Below are 20,457 nucleotides of genomic sequence, written 5' to 3' on the forward strand. Positions count from 1 at the left end.
AATGTGCCTATTGGCAACTGGTAGCGAGTGTGTAAAGAACTTTCTGTAGCAAAATTTCACAATACACCACCATTTTACAAGAGCATAGAAAGTGGTACAAGAAATGTGAGGATGATGGTTGGTTTTGCAATGCAAAATGTTTGGTCATATGAGCATGTATGTCAGAACAGAAAGAGGATCAAGTGAGGGACGTAATGCTGTGAAACCCCACAAAACTTACCTACCAAGCCAGTGCAAAATTCAACGTCTCTTAGCCAACGGGGTCAAAATCCTTTGAAAGCAATTAAGAGTGAAACTGTACAAATTGCAGCTCTTGCATGCCATAAGCCACAATAGACCCACTTGAAAATCAAAACTTTACAAACAAATAAATGTTCAATGATGTAGCCACTTTTTTCCCCATGTGCCAGGAAAGGTCAACCTACACAACATACATGGGAGACAAAATCACATGCAAGTGTCGAACATGTTAACTTGTTGTGTGTCATGTCCAACCAGACAGTTCATGGACCTTTCTTCTTTGCTGAGTAAACTGTCAATGGTATCGCCTACCTTGACATGCTACAAACATGGCTCACAGCACAACTTAAAACTCATAGCAGGGACTTAAACTTTCAACAATATGGCACCTTTTCACATTTTCGAAATTGTGTACGAGGTTACCTGACTGAGACAATGCCACATTGCTGGATAGGTCATGTTGCGGCTACTGACTTGAAGCTCTCAGAGTAGCCACCAGGGTTGCTAGACTTGACTATTGCGATTTTTTCTTGATGAGGTTACATCACAGATAGCGTTTATGTTCTGTATCCACTACACAACCTTGAAGACTACAACACTGTATCGCAGCAGCTGTTATCATCACTCCTGTGTATAGACCCATCACTATTTTTTTACCGTTACTTTGGAAGCATAAAAGTGTAGCATTAACAGAAGTGAAAGTGAACTGCTGACCAGTATAAATAACAATCAATTTTTAACAGAGAGTTTCACTGCCCAGCGCACCTGCTATGATGATGGGGTCCCGCCAGGCACTGCAGCATCTTGTGTCAGCAAGGAACCACTATGAGCCCTGTCAGCCACCACTACTGCACCATTTTCTAATACCAAACCCTCATTCTCAGACTTGATGCCTCTTGTATGGTGGGCTACTTCCCAACTAATTCCAGCAGCAGCTTGACTCCCGCCCAGGGGACAGTGAGTCGTGATTGGGGGCAATACAGCCATCCTCCCTTCCATGCTTGTGTGGGCACCTTGGTGCCTTGTGCGGCCACTGGCAGAGGCTGGCATCCTCTGCAAGTGTTCCAGCCATCTTCTGCACCACTGACGCCACCTGCATGCAGCTGCACCACACCTAACTGGGTCATGCACTGCTAGCTTGCCGGTGGGCGTTAGATTTCCAAGGCACATATACCACGGTCTACCAGCAGGGTGCCAGCCAACACCGTGCAGTACATACCTCCAGCACCACACACCAAGGGGGCATTGCCACTACACTGTGGCTTACGAGTGTAGCTGCACAAGTTACAATAAAGTGATTGACCTTTAATATTGTTTTACTGAGCTGCCATCAGCCTGCACCCCTGCCATGATCCGCTGCCACAACCCAATTATACACAGAAGCAACGCATCACCCCCAATCCACTTCACCCAATATGTTGAGTTGGGTATAGGTAGAATTAGATTACGGATCAGATGTGTGCCGTGTGATGAAGGGTGGACACACAGAACATTTATAAAGAATGTTAAACAAAGTCCAAGAATTTTTCTTTCACATATTGTATCATTTGTTACATTGTTATTGACCACTCACCTACAGTGATTTCTTGAAATGTTTCACAGGTTTATTACTACTGTGTACTTGAAAATATGAATGAGCAGTGTGCTGTCCAGGAGAACTTTACACATTGTAGGTTTAGGTAGAATATCCCTTTTGCCATAGAAATACAGAATTAGCAAAGGTGGGGTTTAAAGAAGTGGATATTTAATTCACCAGTCGGTCAGACATAGTCTCAAATCTACCCATGGCCACTGTCACTGTTGACCATATAACAGAAAAGCTAGAATCAACAGGAATAAGAGAAAGACTGCCTCAGATCATATATGAGAAACACGGTACAGATGTAGAGAGAACTTAAATTAAGCATAAATATACACTGATAAGCCAAAACATTATGACCACTGCCCACTGTAAAGTTGGATACCTCTTGGTGGCGTTGCGGGCACACAACGCAGTAAGAAAAGTAAGGTAAGAAGAGATGGATGGGGGATTACCCTAGCAACGATTTGCGCTGCAAATGGAGAAATCCACTGAGATAAGTGACTTTGCCAAACGGCAGATTATTACTACGCAGAGCCCGTGAACAAGTATTTCAAAAATGGTGAAACTCGTCGAATGTTCACATGCTACTGTCGTGAGCATCTACAGAATGTGGTAGAAGTGCAGTGAAACTACCATTAGGCGCTAAGTGTTTGGCTGTCCACAATTCTTCTTGGACGCTTGTCTGCTATGTAAAATATCACAGATGGCGATCTGTGGCACCTCTGGTGAAAGAGCACAATGCCGGTGGACGTACATGTACAATTCAGCACACATTGTTGAACAAGGGGTTCCGCAGCAGACGACCCCAGCATATTCATATGTTGGCCCAATAACACTGTCATTTATAATTGTAGTGGGCTTGGGATAATCGAGATTGGACTGTGTATCGCTGGAAACATGTCAGCTCTTTGGATGAATCAGTTTTTCCTACACCAGGTCGATGGTCGTCTCCACAAATGTCATGATCCAGGCAAACGCCTGCTCAAAACGTGCACCATGCCACAGATGAAGGCTGGTGGGAGCAGTATTACACTATGACAGATAGTCTTCTGCACTTGCATGGGACCTGTGGTAGTAATCGAGGATACAGGTCAATTGTGGAACACCTGCACCCCTTCATGCTTGACGTCTTCCCTGACAATGGCGTCGTCTTTCAGCAGTACAACTGACTGTGTCTAAAAGCAAGAATTGTGCTATAGTGGTTCAAGGAGCATGACAGTGAAATCAAATTAATGTCTGTCACCAAATTCACCTGATGTGAATCCGATGGTTCCCATCTGTATCGCTATCTAGTGCCATTACTGCATACACATATCAGCGACCAGTTATTTATGGGAATTACACAACTTGTGCATAGACAACTGGTGCTACGTAGCTCCAAAAATATACCAAAAACTGTAGAATTGTTAATACGCAGAATCGGAAATATATTGAGTCACAAAGATGGCCCAACAAGCTATTAAGCAGATGGCCATAATGTTTCGGCTCGTCAGTGTGTCTTGTGAAGCATTATCAGACAGAAAATAAATTAATACAGGTTCATCTTTGGGTTATATCTAAGGAACATAATTGCTCTTGATATACAGAAGTGACTTAGGAATGTATTAGAGATGGGGAAGTAAGTATCTTCGTTTATGAGAACACCATTGTAATCTCAGATAAAACACCACAAAAGATGTTTATCATCAGTCAGTAATAAACTAACACACAACACAAAACAATCAAATGTCACTAATATTTGCTGAAATAGGGGAAATTACAGTGTCACATCAAACGTAGATGATACTTCCATTGAATGTACAACATGAAGTTTTTACTGGTGATCTTCAGTTGAAGTGGAATGAGATTATGAAGATACTAGCAAGGAGACTATCTACAACATGTTCCAACATTAGAATCCTATCGACAACATGTAATAGCAAGTGTGTCACAGTCATTGTTACATACACACAGTCATTGTTACATACAGTTCTCATGAATACTCCTTCTTTAGTTACGGACTCATTTTTTGGAGATTAAATTATTAAAGTATGGATATAATTTTGAAAATGTAGAGAAGTTCCATAAGAATAAAATAATAATAATAATAATATGGCTCATGGTAGAAATTTGTTTAAAGAGCATCACATGATTGCATCTATCAATCCTAAGTAAAATATCTGTTGTTATTACACAAATAGCCCTACCCATGACTGTGGAACAGGATCTAGCACTAGCATACATTTACCAAGGGAAAATAAACTCAAAACAAAATTTTCTACCAGGGAATCAAACTGCACAATTTGATGTCCCTCCGTCTGAACATTTAGGCATCACTGGATGCAAATATGGAGGGGCAAGTGGTCAGCACATCGCTCTCCCAGGTGTTGTCAGTTTTCATCGCTGGAGCCGCAACTTTTCAATCAAGTATATCCTCAATTGGCCTCACAAGAGCTGAGTGCACCCTGCTTGCTAACAGTGCCTGGCAGACCCGGACAGACATCCATCCAAGTGCTACTCAAGCCCAACAGTGTTTAACTTCGGTAATCTGACAGGAACCAGTGTTTACCACTGCAGTAAGGCCATTGGCTAGCACATACAGTACCATATAACTTATGTAACACAAAGCAGAAGCCAGTAAAAATGTAATATAAATTAATAATAAAACATTTCTACAATGTACTTCCACTGTAATATATGTTACTAAAATTCATTCACTCAGTATTTGTGATGACCTCTAGTCATCTTCCCGCATTCAACATATCCTTAATTACGGAAGATAGAAAACAAGATTGGGATTTAAAATTCCAATGACAACATCACAAAAGACAGAGCACAAGCTCAGATTGGGGTAGGGTGGGGAAGGAAATTGGAACTGGCTTTTTTAAAGGAACTTTCCTAGAATTTGTCTGCACCGAAGTTTGTGCTAATTTGAATTTTTCTGGCACATTAAAATTGTCCAGTTGTAAACAATGTCTAAGTCCTGGTGAAACTAGATCTTAAATGAATTATATGGATCTTAACTTAAATTATGTTTAATTGTAAACTTTTCATTGTGTTTTACTGTTTCATTAAGCTGAAATGTCTAATATCATTGTAAAATGGGCTGTGGATGAATAAACAATTACCAAACTAAATACATGAAGAAACTGCACAACCATAGAGCTTACCTCAGAAGCACTAGGTTTTCTAAGAGTACAAAAAGCAGACAACAAATACAACATAATCATACTGTCTGCACTCCCTTGTACACTATTTTGGCCAGCCATCACTTATGAGGAAGTTGTCACGGTTATGAGTGTAACAAAACTGATTCAAATTATACTACTTCAGTCATGTTATAGCAAGAAATACACTCCTGGAAATGGAAAAAAGAACACATTGACACCGGTGTGTCAGACCCACCATACTTGCTCCGGACACTGCGAGAGGGCTGTACAAGCAATGATCACACGCACGGCACAGCGGACACACCAGGAACCGCGGTGTTGGCCGTCGAATGGCGCTAGCTGCGCAGCATTTGTGCACCGCCGCCGTCAGTGTCAGCCAGTTTGCCGTGGCATACGGAGCTCCATCGCAGTCTTTAACACTGGTAGCATGCCGCGACAGCGTGGACGTGAACCGTATGTGCAGTTGACGGACTTTGTTCGTGGGCGTATAGTGGGCATGCGGGAGGCCGGGTGGACGTACCGCCGAATTGCTCAACACGTGGGGCGTGAGGTCTCCACAGTACATTGATGTTGTCGCCAGTGGTCGGCGGAAGGTGCACGTGCCCGTCGACCTGGGACCGGACCGCAGCGACGCACAGATGCACGCCAAGACCGTAGGATCCTACGCAGTGCCGTAGGGGACCGCACCGCCACTTCCCAGCAAATTAGGGACACTGTTGCTCCTGGGGTATCGGCGAGGACCATTCGCAACCGTCTCCATGAAGCTGGGCTACGGTCCCGCACACCGTTAGGCCGTCTTCCGCTCACGCCCCAACATCGTGCAGCCCGCCTCCAGTGGTGTCGTGACAGGCGTGAATGGAGGGACGAATGGAGACGTGTCGTCTTCAGCGATGAGAGTCGCTTCTGCCTTGGTGCCAATGATGGTCGTATGCGTGTTTGGCGCCGTGCAGGTGAGCGCCACAATCAGGACTGCATACGACCGAGGCACACAGGGCCAACACCCGGCATCATGGTGTGGGGAGCGATCTCCTACACTGGCCGTACACCACTGGTGATCGTCGAGGGGACACTGAATAGTGCACGGTACATCCAAACCGTCATCGAACCCATCGTTCTACCATTCCTAGACCGGCAAGGGAACTTGCTGTTCCAACAGGACAATGCACGTCCGCATGTATCCCGTGCCACCCAACGTGCTCTAGAAGGTGTAAGTCAACTACCCTGGCTAGCAAGATCTCCGGATCTGTCCCCCATTGAGCATGTTTGGGACTGGATGAAGCGTCGTCTCACGTGGTCTGCACGTCCAGCACGAACGGTGGTCCAACTGAGGCGTCAGGTGGAAATGGCATGGCAAGCCGTTCCACAAGACTACATCCAGCATCTCTACGATCGTCTCCATGGGAGAATAGCAGCCTGCATTGCTGCGAAAGGTGGATATACACTGTACTAATGCCGACATTGTGCATCCTCTGTTGCCTGTGTCTATGTGCCTGTGGTTCTGTCAGTGTGATCATGTGATGTATCTGACCCCAGGAATGTGTCAATAAAGTTTCCCCTTCCTGGGACAATGAATTCACGGTGTTCTTATTTCAATTTCCAGGAGTGTATATCTTTAAGTATTAAGTGATCATATTTCCTGAGTGAAGTAGCAACTGTTGACTTCATACACATATGCTACTCATTGGGTGCTAGAACATGTAATTAAAAATTCTTCACAAACTGTCCTTTTCTCAATAACTAAATTTAGCACCAGCAAATACTTAATGGAATCAAAAAATTTGTTTGAACATCAGTACACACTAAAAAGCATTACTGCTGAACATAGTCATGACTGTATAAACACTCAGACAAGAAATAATAATTATAACTCAAGGTTTACAGCTTTGAAGTTATCTTAAGAAGTCAATCATAAGTATGAAAGTCAACAACAAAGATACTGCCATACATTAGGATTTTTTCTTGCACCATTAATGGAAGGAGCAAATGAAGAATAGTTACTTATATGTCTTCCTGTTTTAGATATGTTCTAATCTGAAAGCTGAAGAAAAATTACATAAAAATCACTGATGTAGTAACTACATTAGCAATAAATAATTGATCCACAAGATAGTATGCAAAGTTCCATCTTGTTTATGTGCCTATCGGCAACTAAGTGCCGCAGTTACTTGCTGAGATGTAACCTTTACTTCTTAAACTGTTTATACACCACTCCAGATGTTCAATTACCATATCTACATTAATGACAGATATAACAAGTACTTACAGCCAAGCAACAACACTCTTAAAATAATCAAGCAGATATAACTACTTTCAGCCAAACAATTCTTATACATTGAGCAAGCAGGGAGAATGGAAAGATCCCTCAAATCTCAAGCTTTCAGAATTAGTTACAGGAATAGAAAAAAAATTGACACTGAAGGTTACCAAGAAATATACAAAGTTCAAAAGCAAAACAAATTACAGTATACTGATAGGAATGCTAATCAAATATGCCGCAAGGTATGAACCACCTAACATTTTTCTCAACCTATCAACAAACCCCTTGCATTGTGTAGGCACTGCACGATATATTTGTTTAAAATTTTTGACCATCTCAGAGTCCTTCCTCTAAAACCTGTTTCTTTGCCTCATAACATGTATGCAGTGACGAGGACATATCTTCTCAAATAATTTGAATATTTGCTCCAAATAATAGGACATCAGAACTGCACAGCTAGGAATTTTCTCTGCAACATAGATTTTGATCTTATCAACTGCAGGTGTGAAGTTACACAATTCTCCACTGTTGCCTACTTACACTACCTTGTCCACTCACCATTGTTTTAATTATCCTCACCTTTTCGCTGCTGCAAACCCTTAACACTGCATTTGCCTTTCCTTACACTTTTGTTTCATATGTGTAGTCTTTTTCATCACACTGTGTTTCTTCTTATATATTTCAAATTATTTCACCTTAACACAAGGGTTCTGTCTACTAACATACAGACTGCCATCTAGTAAGCAGCACTTCCGCACTCTCAGGAATCTATTACTGATATTCTATTGTGTATCTCCCCAAGCTCTGAGTGGAGAGATTTGTCCTTTCAAAGATCACGTTCAGCTTACCACGAGAGACATTTCTTCTGCCTGTCCTATCAGTCCCCCTGATAACTCTACAACAAGAAACCAATGCATCTTGCAGCTGAATTTTTTGCTGCTGTTGTGTGCTCTTCCTCTGCATTTGATTCTGGTACATGCAGTTAAGTACACCATCATGCAGTAGTTTCAATAGAAATGCAACATTCTTTTTTTCTCTGTGAACACAATAATGCAATACTATGCATTAAAATGTGATGTGTCTTACAACTGTGCTCAGATCTGTTTAACTGTAGGTATGCTTCTGACACGGAAATTTTGGGAACATTTATTGCTGGAAAAAAGGGATTGGAAAAAAAGTACAGTAAAGCAGTAACTGTTTTAGTTCCTCATGCAAACCACTTAAAGACGAAAAAATATGAACATATATCTACTGACCAGGTGGTGTACCAATCCTCTTTGAAGTCCTTTCCTGGCGGCGATAAGGTATTCTTGGTTCAGATGAACCATCCAACTCCGTTAAGTCTCCGCCAGGACGAATACCATCACTAAACATTACCTGTTTAGTGACTTCACTTCTTGGCCTTGAACTACCTGAAAATGTTTCATGAAACCAGATAAATATATTAACTTTGAAGCACCTCCAATAAATCTTTTTTTAAAGTTTACACCTATGATAGCAAATTCATACAACAAAGAGGTTGGTTGGTTGGTTTGTTTAAAGGCGGGAGAAGGGACCAAACTATGAGGTCGTCAGTCCCTTGTTCCTAATAAAACAATGTCACAAGTGTGAGAATAAAACGGACGAAACATATAATACAAAACGGAAAGAAAGTAAAAGCCACAAGAACGATGGGAAGGCAATGAACACTAAAAGTAACAAAAGAGGACACGAAAACAACAGAGAGACGCAAGAAACATAAGAGAGTAAAACATGTAAGCAGATCAAAGTGGCTGGCTGACCAAAAGAATAAAAAGGAAAAGCCACTCTGCAACACATTAAAACCTCCACCTTAAAAGCATTAGGGTGGAGGACACAGAAGGACAAAGGACATGTGCTAAAACCTACATAGAAGTATAAAACCCACTCTCACAGATAAAACATAAAACTAAAGCTGCTGTGGAGGCATTGTCACCCAACACCAAGAGTAGGGTGCTGGGAAAGTTAAAATCCCGCTGCAGAGCAGCTAAAAGTGGGCAGTCCAGCAAGAGGTGGACAACTGTCATTAGGGACCCACAGCGACAATGAGGTGGGTCCTCAGGACGGAGTAGGTAACCATGCGTTAGCCACGTATGGCCAATGCGGAGCCGGCACAGGACAACTGATTCCCTGCGAGAGGCCTGCATGGAAGACTCCCACAGTCATAGTCTCCTTAATGAGACACAGTTTGTTGTGCGTGCTGTAATGCCATTCTGTCTCCCAAAGCCGAAAAACCCTGTGGTGTAAGACAGAACGCAGGTCACCTTCGGAGATGCCTATCTCCAGAAGTGGTTTCCGCGTCGCCTGTTTGGCCAGCCTGTCGGCAAGTTTGTTGCTGGGCGGGGATTGCAACGTGGCCTGGGGTCCACACAAACACCACGGAATGGCAGAACTGTTCCAGGGCATAGATGGACTCCTGAATGGATGCTACCAGAGGGTGGCAAGGGTAGCACTGGTCGATAGCTTGTAGGCTGCTCAATGAGTCAATACGCAGGAGAAATGACACGCAACCGCATGAGTGGATGTGCACGAGATATGGCCGCCAGCTCAGCAGTGAAAACACTGCAGCCAACTGGCCAGGAGTGCTGTTCAATATGTCCTCCATGAACATATGCGAAGCCAACGTGACTATCAGCCAATGAGCCGTCAGTGTAAACTGCTTCAGAGCCCCGGAACACGTCAAGAATCGAGAGTAAGTGACAGCGGAGAGTGGCGGGGTTAACGGAGTCCTTAGGGCCATGAAAAAGGTCGAGGCGTACATCATGGAGGTGTACGTGAATAGACCGCAAGTAGAGGTGGTAAAGGTAAGGACTCCAGTTTGGAGAGAAAGGACCGCATGCGAACCGCAATCGTTAGCCCCGATCTGGACTGCCGATGCGGGAGATGGACTGCCGTGGGCGGGAAAAGAAGAAGATAATTCAGATACTCAGCGGTACTATGAATGTGTGCTGCATAACTGGCAAGCATTTGCGAACGCCTCATCTGCAGTGGAGGGACAGCAGCCTCCACCAGTACGCTGGTCACCGGACTCATCCTAAAACCTCCTGTCACTAATCGAATCCCACAGTGGCTCAAAGGGTCAAGTAAATGCATAGCTGAAGGCGCTGCCAAACCATAAACCACACTCCCATAGTCAATTCGGGATTGGACAAGGGCTCTGTAGAGCTGCAGCAGAGTACAGTGATCTGCACCCCAATTGGTGTTGCTCAGGCAATGGAGGGCATTGAGGTGCTGCCAGCACTTCTGCTTAGGTTGACAAAGATGAGGGAGCCAAGTCAATCGAGCATCGAAAACCAGTCCTAGAAACTGATATGTCTCCACTACAGTGAGTGGACCGTCATTAAGGTAACGTTCGGGTTCCGGATGAACAGTACGATGCCGACAGAAATGCATGACACACAACTTTGCAGCTGAAAACTGGAGGCTGTGGGCTAGAGCCCATGACTGCGCCTTGTGGATGGCTCCCTGGAGACGCTGCTCAGCAATAACAGTACTGGATCAGCAGTACGAAACGCAGAAGTCATCTGCATACAGAGATAGTGAGACGGAGGGCCCGACAGCTGCTGCTAGACCGTTAATGGCCACTAGAAATAGAGAGACACTCAATGCAGAGCCCTGTGGGACTCCATTCTCCAGGATATGGATGGAACTATGGGAGTCACCAACTTGGACACAGAAAGTACAGAGCAACAGGAAGTTTTTGGATAAAAATCGGGAGTGGTACCCGGAGACCTCACTCATACAATGCGGCAAGGATATGATGTCCCCAAGTTGTGCCGTATGCTTTACGTAAGTAAAGAAAGACGGCAATCAGGTGTTGTCGTCTGGAACAGGTTGTTAGGATGGCAGACTCAATGGACACAAGATTGTCAGTGATAGAGCGACACTGGCGGAAGCCACCCTAACATGGAGCCAGCAAGCCACGTGACTCCAGGACCCAACCCAACTGCTGACATACCATACGTTCCAGCAGCTTACAAAGAACTTTGGTGAGGCTGATAGGCCGATAGCTATCCACATCAAGTGGGTTTTTACCAGGTTTGAGCACTGGAATCATGGTGTTCTCCCGCCACTGCGATGGAAAGACGCCATCGCACCAGATCCGGTTGAAGATGACAAGATTTCGCCTGTAGTCAGATGAGAGATGCTGTGGATGCGATCAGGCCCAGGAGCTGTGTCAGGACAATATGCAAGGGCACTGAGGAGCTCCCACTCTGTAAATGGGGTGTCATAGGATTCACTGCAGCATGCAGTGAATGAGAGGATATTCCCTTCCAGATGCCATTTGAGTGTGCGAAACGCTGGAGGGTAATTCTTCGACGTAGAGGCTTGAAGAAAGTGCTCAGCAACGTGCTTGGCAATCGCGTTTGCATCGGTACATAACTCGCCATTTATGGTAACACCAGGCACAGCTGTTGGGGCCTGGTATCCGAAAAGACATTTAATCTTTATCCAGATTTGGGAAGGTGATGTGTGGCACCCAATGGTGGAGACATATCTCTCCCAATACTCCTCCTCCTGTTGTTTGATAAGGTAAGGAACACGGGCACGGAGCCATTTAAAGGCTATGAGGTGCTCCAGGAAAGGGTGCCGCTTATGCTGCTGTAGAGCTCGCCAACACTACTTAATTGCTTCAGCGACTTCCACCGAGCACCAAGAGACTGCCGTACACCTCGGGCACCCTAAAGGGCGAGAGATCGCATTTTTTTCCGCAGAAACAATTGTGCTAGTCTCCTGCTCAACCATCACATCGATGATACTGTGTGGGGGAGATTCAGCGGTGACAGCAGACGTGAAAGTTCCCCAGTCCACCTTGTTCAAAGCCCATCTGGGCAGTCGTCCATAAGCCTGATGCTGGGGCAGTGACAGGAAGATAGGGAAGTGGTCACTACAACACAGATCGTCATGTGCTCTCCAGTGGATAAGTGAGAGAAGTCCTGGGTTGCAAATTGATAAATCAATGGCCGAGTAACTACCATGAGCCACACCGAAATGTGTGGCGGCCCCAGTATTCAAGAGGCAGAGGTCGAATTGCGACAGTAGAGTTTCGACATCTATACCTCGGCCAGTAAGCACGGTACCACCCCATAAGAGGTTATGGGCATTAAAATCTCCCAGAAGTAGGAAAGGTTTAGGGAGTTGATCAATCAGTGCAGCTAACACATTAAGCGGTACTGCACCATCTGGAGGAAGATTGGAGGAAGATATACATTGCAGACAGTTATTTCCTGCGCCGTCCTTGTTCTGACAGGCACAGCTTCAAGAGGGGTTTGAAGGGGCACATGTTCACTATGGGCTGAGTTCAGGACATAAACACAAACTCCACCTGATACTCAATTATAGTCGCTACAGTTCCTGTAATATCCCTCATAGCTGCTTGGGCAAGGGTCCGCATGGCCAGGAACCAGTTTTCTTGGAAGGCAATGCAGATAGCAGGTGTAAAGATAACAGTTGCCGTAGCTCAGCCAGGCGTTGGGAAAAAACAGCCGAAATTCCACTGGAGGATGACATCATCGTGAGACTGGGAAGGCATGGAACACTGAATGAGGCTGTTTACGCCTCAGTGTCACCTGCTGCCACCGACTTATTGCCTGAGCAGTCTATTTCCATTATGTCTGAGAGTCTCGCGAGATCTAGGTCCTCAGCTGACGCCAGAATCTCCACCCCATCATCAGACGCAGAGCTTGTAGGTAGTGGTGGTGTGGGTGCCACCGCAATTTCCTTGGTCTTAGGGGTTTTCTTTTTGGGTTTCTCTCGCTGCTCCTTGGGTTTCCCTGGCTGGGAGGGCTTCACTGGCTCAGTCTCCTGGACTGAGGATGAGAGTGAAGCCCTACGACCAGCTGCTTTTGGGCTCTTCAGCCACTGGCGGGTGTCATCTTTCCCACTACAAGAAACCTGGGAAGGGAGTGACCCAAGGCATACTTCAAATACAAAAGATAAACCGAAATTCACAGGATTCTCAACAGCCCTCCCATGGGGCCAGTGGAGGTACCGTCTCATTGCTCATTTTGCAGGATGGTAAAGAAAAATTTAAGACAGACCTTTCGTTAATAAATAGGGAAATAAGTCAATGATGTTTCCCCTTGCCCTTTCTTTTTCCAGTGCAAGGCATCAGATCATTGCTCAACACACAAAGGGATTAAATGGTGGCCCTAGACAGCCATAATCGCAATGTGTTCCACATTACCAGGAGAAAGTGGTATTTTGATTGTAGGATCGCTTCAGATTAGTTTAAAATTTAGTTTGAATCTTTTCAAAAACTTCAGCTTTTTTTAAACCAGAGGCACCTGTTCTGCCTAGAATTTCAGGTCCTCTCAAAAGCAAAGTCACTGGGGTCAGAGTTACAGCTCAGCTTTGACAAATACTGGTCCAGAGACATGCCTTGGTCTTACTGAAGAAAAATCCCAACACTGCATAAGTGGGCAGGGCACCACGAAACAAAAATTATTATAGTGAGACCATAATCTGAACCAAGTGCTGTCCACAACATTACACTACCATAAATCTCGTACTGATCTCTCTTTGGTGATGCTTTCTGAACAGAAGGAATGGTAGTTCACTGAGCTGGCATTCACTTCCCTACATAGCCTTCTTAACCGACTCCAATAAATAACAGTTTTCTTTTACAGTTAATTTATTACAACAATATTTAACATTCATCAGCATATCTACAACTGAACATCACTTTGAAGTAAAGTATGAACAACATACCCTGAGACGACAAAAGTCATCTCCTCCTCATCAGCCTCCTAACATTCTGTCAGACCTCCTTTTGCCCAGTGTAGTGCAGCAACTCAATGTGACATGGACTCAACAAGTTGTCAGAAGTCCCCTGCAAAAATACTGAGCCACACTGCCTCTACAGCTGTCCGTAATTGTGAAAGTGTTGCCCCTGCAGGAGTTTGTGCACAAACTGACCTCTTAATTATGTCCCATAAATGATCAGTGGGATTCATGTCGGGCAATATGGGTGGCCAAATCATTTGCTTGCATTGTCCAGGATGTTCCTCAAACCAATTACGAACAATTGTGGTCTGGTGACATGGCGCACTGTCATCCATAAAAATTCCATTGTTGTCTGGGAACATGAAGTCCATGAATAGCTGTAAATGGCCTCCAAGCAGCCAAACATAACTATTTCCAGTCAATGATCAGTTCAGTTAGACCAGAGAGGACCCAGTCAAGCTTGCACAGTGCCTTGTTGACAACTTCGGTCCATGGCTTCGTGGAGTCAGCACTACACACTATCCCTGCTACCAACTCTTACCAACTGATCAGCTCTTACCAACCAAAACCAGGACTCATCTGGCCATGCCTCAGTTTTACAGTCATCCAGGGTCTAACTGATATGGTCACAAGCCCAAGAGAGGTGCTGCAGTCAATGTAATGATGTTAGCAAAGACACTTGCATCGGTCATATGCTCCCCCAGCCCACTAATGGCAAATTTCACTTCACTGTCCTAAAAGACATGTCGTAATACAGCTGTAGTTATTTCATGCAGTGTTGCTTGTCTGTTAGCACTGACAACTGTACACAACTGCCGCTGCTCTCTGTTGTTAGGTGAAGGCTGTCAGACACTGCCTTATCCGTGGTGAGAGGTAATACCTGAAATCTGGTATTCTCGACACACTCTTGACACTGTGGATCTCGGAATATTGAATTCCCTAATGATTTCAGAAATGGAATGCCCCATGTGTCTAGCTCCAACTACCATTTCACATTCAAAGTCTTTTAATTCCTACCACACTGCCATAAGCACGCCGGAAACCTTTTCACTTGAATCACTTGAGTACAAATGACTGCTCCACCAATGCACTGTCCTTTTATACCTTGTGTACGCAATACTATAACCATCTGTGCTTGTGCATACCACTATCCCCATCAGAGTGTGTACTACTCATTTGCAACAAACAGGCTATGTTAACTGCAATGATATTTAAAACATATTGTTGGTATTCAGACTAAATACGATAGCCTGAAGGGTAGAATTATTAACTTTCACATTAAATAATTTTCAATGAAAAGTGTGAAGCACTATGATACTTCTTGGCAGACAGAAGAGTAATATATATAAGAAACTAAAGCAGTTTCTGACAGATCACAATAACCTGCGACAAATACAAACATACATAGGCGCAACAAATCAGAGAGAAACATTATTTAGCAGCTGTGTTGCTTTCATCAAAATTAGTGCCCCATCGGTACTAACTGCTACAGGATCTACATCCACATATGTACTCTGCAAGCCACCATGTTGTGCATGGCAGAGGGTGCCTTGTACCATCACTAGTCATTTCCTTCACTGTTCCACTCACAAGTAGAGTAAGGAGAAAGTGACTGTCCATGTGCCTCTGTATGAGTCCTAATTTTTCTTATCTTCATGGCACTTATGGTAAACATATGTTGGTGGCAGTAGAATCATTCTGCAGTCAGCTTCAAATGCCAGTTCTCTAACTTTCTCAATATTTATCCTTGAAAATAACGCCACCTTACTGCCAGTGATTCCCATTTGAGTTCCTGAAGCACCTCTGCAGCACCTGTGTGATGACTGAACCCCCAGTAACAAATCTAGCAGCCCACCTCTGGATTGCTTCGATGTCTTCCTTTAATTCAACATGGTGAGGATTCCAAACACTCGGCCGGTACTCAACAATGAGTTGCACTAGTGTTCTGTATGTGATCTGCTTTACAGATGAAACAGATTTTCTTAAAATTCTCTCAATAAATCAAAATCAACTATTTGCCTTCCCTACTACAATCAAACGCTAGCTCCATTTCATTTCACTTTGCTGCATCATGCCCAAATATCTAATCGATGTGACTTTGTCAAGCAGCTAATGCTGTATTCAAGCATTACATGATTGTTTCTACTACTCATCTGCATTACCTACATTTAGAGCTAGCTGCCATTTATCACAGCCACTAGAAATTTCGTCAAAGTCATCCTGTATCACCCTACAGTCACTCAACAATGACACCTTCGCATACACCACAGAATCATCAGCAAACTGACAAAGACTGCTGCTAACCCATGTCTGTCAGATCATTTGTGCACATAGAGGATACTGAAGATCTACAAAGAAACCACTACATTACATGGAAAATACCTTGGACAGCCTACAGACTTTTGTGGAGGTGAGCACCTGAACCATAGTAATGATGGCACTTCTATATGGTGAGTGGTTTGTTTTTCCTGCCACAATGTATATGACATTTAAGAATTATATTACTGCCTAATGAAGATATATTAGAGTTATTGCACCACATACTGAAATGAATTTGGAACACAACTACAAAACATCACCTCAAGGGGACGATGAGAGTGAGTAGATGTAGGAAGGAGTTGCCATACATTGTACATAAGCACTGTCACCAATGTCTTTCAGGGTTGCCACAAGTTTCCGAAAGTGCAATTCTCTGATATCCAGACAAGTTTTAGCATTTTTCCCTGACAAACTTTGAGATCTCAAGGGTAAGTTAAGACATAAGTTGACAATCTGTCTTTGCAACTATGGTACAAGAAACAATAGTGCAAACAAGGAAATATCTAAAAAAAAAAAAAAAAAAAAAAAAAAAAAAAGAAAGCTTGTAAGCAGATGGCGTTTCCTGATGTGAGCAAAAATCTTCAGTACCAGCACCAACACCTTTTGTAATGAACTATTTTTAGATGGAGAAAGCAAGCCAAATGGTATATGTGCTTCATTGAGACCACTGATATTTTATTTCAATAAAACAAAACACATTTGGTGACAAAAATACACATTTCCTTCGAGTGGCAAGAAAGATTTAAAATACCTTCACTGATTTCGGAAATAACCTCAGCAAAAAGTAGGCCTCTTTAAAGAAGTGTATAAGGTGGGGAATAATCGTGTAAACCAACACTGCAGGTGACCACCAATAAAATGTTGGTTCTACTATGTTTGTTATTGTCGGTTATTACCCACTGTGGTATAGCTATTATTTTACACATATTTTGTGATTTTTCTTTCGAGAAATATATGAGTGCACAGTGAACAAACTTCCAGTGACCATGACACAATTTTCATTTTCTTATCGTCCATATTTTTTCACATATAAACTACTTTTGATGTGCCAAAATGTACTAGAACAAATAAAATGCGTATAAAACGCCACACTGTACAATGTACTTGCTGCGAGACAGTCGCAATTCCTCATGGCCTCTGGCCTGCTGATGAGTACTGTCCTGAGTCCAAGGATAAACCACGAAAATCTGCCCATTATGCCACACACACACAGACAGACCCAACCTGCAGGCAGGTTGGTAAGACTAGATCAAACAGGCAGGGCTTGCACATTAGTGGAAACCGCATGGCTTCAGATCAGCAGGCCCGATTCATTACAGATACCCACAGAAACGGCCTGCAGTTTTGGCCAGTCACAGAAATCCACTCATATGGCCAGCTATTTACGAGCCACAGACAGCATGTTGATGAAATCAGACCACGGTAATCAATCAAGCAACAGATAACTTGTTCAAGTACTTTGAGAATCAATAATAATGAGGATAGTTAGCAACTCACTGTAAAGGTGTTTGCTGAGCCACAGACAGGCACGTAGAAAAGACAATCACACTCACACAACCAAATTTTCAGCTATAGCTTTTGTCAGAAAATGAGAGCACACATGCATTCACACAGTCACTCAGACACAACTCATGCACACATGACCACCGTCTCTGGCCACTGCATCTACAGTCTCTGAGAACCAGATACAAACAAATCACTCCTCATGCCTCCCTGCCTCTCGTCAGTAGCTGCTAGGCTAGTGGCAAGAAGTGCTGGCAGCACTGACTGAAAGCTGAGGGGAGTAATACAATGAGGAGAAGCAGTAAGAATGAGGAAGTAGGGAAGCAGCACAGGTGCTCAGCTGCACCCAGCCAGCGACGATGCATGACACCTCAGGAAAAAAACCATTTCACCTACTGAGACAATAATGAGATTTTTCCAGTGGTTTTTTAATTCTAAATTTCCCTGACATGTTTGAAATTCTCTGATTTCCCTGAATCCTATAAACTGTGGCAAACCTGGTCTTTGCACAAGATGACAGGGTAACACCTGAATGAAATTTTCACTCTGCAGAGGAGTGTGTGCTGATATGAAACTTCCTGGCGGATTACAACTGTGTGCCGGACCGAGACTTGAACTTGGGACCTTTGCTTTTTGCGGGGAAGTGCTCTTTGCCTGCGAAAGGCAAAGGTCCCGAGTTCGAGTCTCAGTCCGGCATACAGTTTTAATCTGCCAGGAAGTTTCATGGTAACACCTATTCATATACTGTACCAAATACTTACTGTAACAGCTAGTTTCACGTTTCATAGATTATTTGTATGATTTATCATAATGATGCAGAACGAGTCATTTTACATTCAAATAACATATTCATATGTAAACACAGCTATATGCTAACCACTTAAAAGTTGCATTTTTTCCCTAAAAAAGTAAAAAAATAAATACAGATTTGAGTTGGTGATTCCTAACTACCACTTTTTACAGACTACAAAAACAGAAATTTCTCTATGGAACAGGAGTAGTTGTCAAGGGAAAGTTTTGTTCATTTTCAAATTTCACTTTATTGTCCATCGGACAGTTTATATCATTGCTTAAGTGCTCAAAAATTTGGTGGCAGCACTACGCACTTGTTTTTGTGTTAAAGCCAATCTTAATGTGGCATAATTAATGTAGTTTTTTCTTCTGTTATCTTAAGAGAGTACACTACTTTTGAGCTGCAGTGGATTATTTACAACAAACATCATGAGGGAATAAATATAGGGTGAATCAGTAAGCAAAATGTCTAACTCCTTAAACAAATATTTACAAGATGATCAATATTATTCTCACAGCATGTTTTCAAGCAGTGAAGACCTTTCTTAAAGATAATCAAACACTGGAATATTCAGGATGGTATGTAACAATATTATGAAAAGGAAAGTTGCTACTCATCATATAGTGGAGATGCTGAGTCACAGATGGGCACAACAAAAAGACTCTCACAATTAAAGCTTTCAGCCGTTAAGGCCTTCGTCAACAATAGATGACAGAGACAGACACACACAAACCAACTCACACACTTGACTGCAGTCTCACAGTCTCAGGCAACTGGAGAGAGAGAGAGAGAGAGAGAGAGAGAGAGAGAGAGAGAGAGAGAGAGAGAGAGAGAGTGCGCGAAGGCCTTAATTGCCAAAAGCTTCAACTGTGAAAGTCTTTTTGTAGTGCCTATCTGCGACTCAGTATCTCTGTTATATGGCGAGTAGAAACTTTCCATAATATTGTTTCTTAAAGATAATGTACACAAGAACATTATTCCAAAAAGTATTACTGAATGAAAATACTCTAAACATGTCAGCTTACTGGCTTGCCTCTCCCCAAGATTTGCAATGATCAGAAGTGCAAATGTGGCTGGAATAAATTGTTTGTGGAGTTCCAAAAATTTTTTCCCTTTTTTTCAGTTTAAATTCTCATCAAAATGGATACATACAATTGTTGAAATTTTCATCCTCCTTACCATGTGTTACACTTATCATTTGAGTAGTACCTCTAGATGTGCAGAACTGAATATATTGTACCTTTCTGAAAAAGTAAGACCATTTATAGAATACCACTCAATAATACTTTCAAGAAGATTATTTACCATTTCTTCTGTTGCTGTATGTATGTTTTGACTGATTACAAAACTAATGTCACTGGCAAAAAGAATTCATTCTGCTTGTTGTGTATTAGACCAAAATTCGTTTATGCGTATGAGAAACAAGGTGGATCTGAGAGCGAGCGTTGCTTAACCCCGTAAGTGATTTATCCACAGCCACAAGACTCACCCTTGCTCACACTGGTTTAGCTATAAAGTACAATTTCATGCATTCTTTTGGTTAGAAATGCCATTATCCATTACTTGGCTACACCACACAAAACCTCAGTTTATCTAGGAGAATACCGTGAGTCCCTTAGTCAAATGCCTTAGACAGGTCACAGAAAATGCCAACTGGTGCTATTTTGTCATTTAATTATTGTAAAATTTTGTTAACGAATGTGTAAATGGCAATCTCAGCAGAGCAACTCTTCTGAAATTCAAACCTATTTATGAATGCTATTATCAGGATGAAACTGTTAAATTTGAAATATAATGTTAGTTATTGAGAGATAACTGACCTTAAAGGGTCAGGAATCTGATATTTTTGGCTTAAAATGTTTTCTGGGAT

The 20,457-nt window shown here is 43.0% G+C and overlaps 1 protein-coding gene across 1 annotated transcript in view; it reads right to left on the minus strand.

Moving 5' to 3' along the window:
- LOC126471471 (zinc finger FYVE domain-containing protein 9) overlaps positions 1-20,457 on the minus strand; it is a 429,993-nt gene that overhangs the window by 192,008 nt on the left and 217,528 nt on the right. Inside the window, exon 7 of the mRNA XM_050099668.1 lies at positions 8,485-8,640. Coding sequence (XP_049955625.1) covers positions 8,485-8,640 — 156 coding nt within the window. The remainder of the gene's footprint in view (positions 1-8,484; positions 8,641-20,457) is intronic.

Source organism: Schistocerca serialis, chromosome 3, assembly GCF_023864345.2.
Source record: "Schistocerca serialis cubense isolate TAMUIC-IGC-003099 chromosome 3, iqSchSeri2.2, whole genome shotgun sequence".
Classification (NCBI taxonomy): Eukaryota; Metazoa; Arthropoda; class Insecta; order Orthoptera; family Acrididae; genus Schistocerca; species Schistocerca serialis.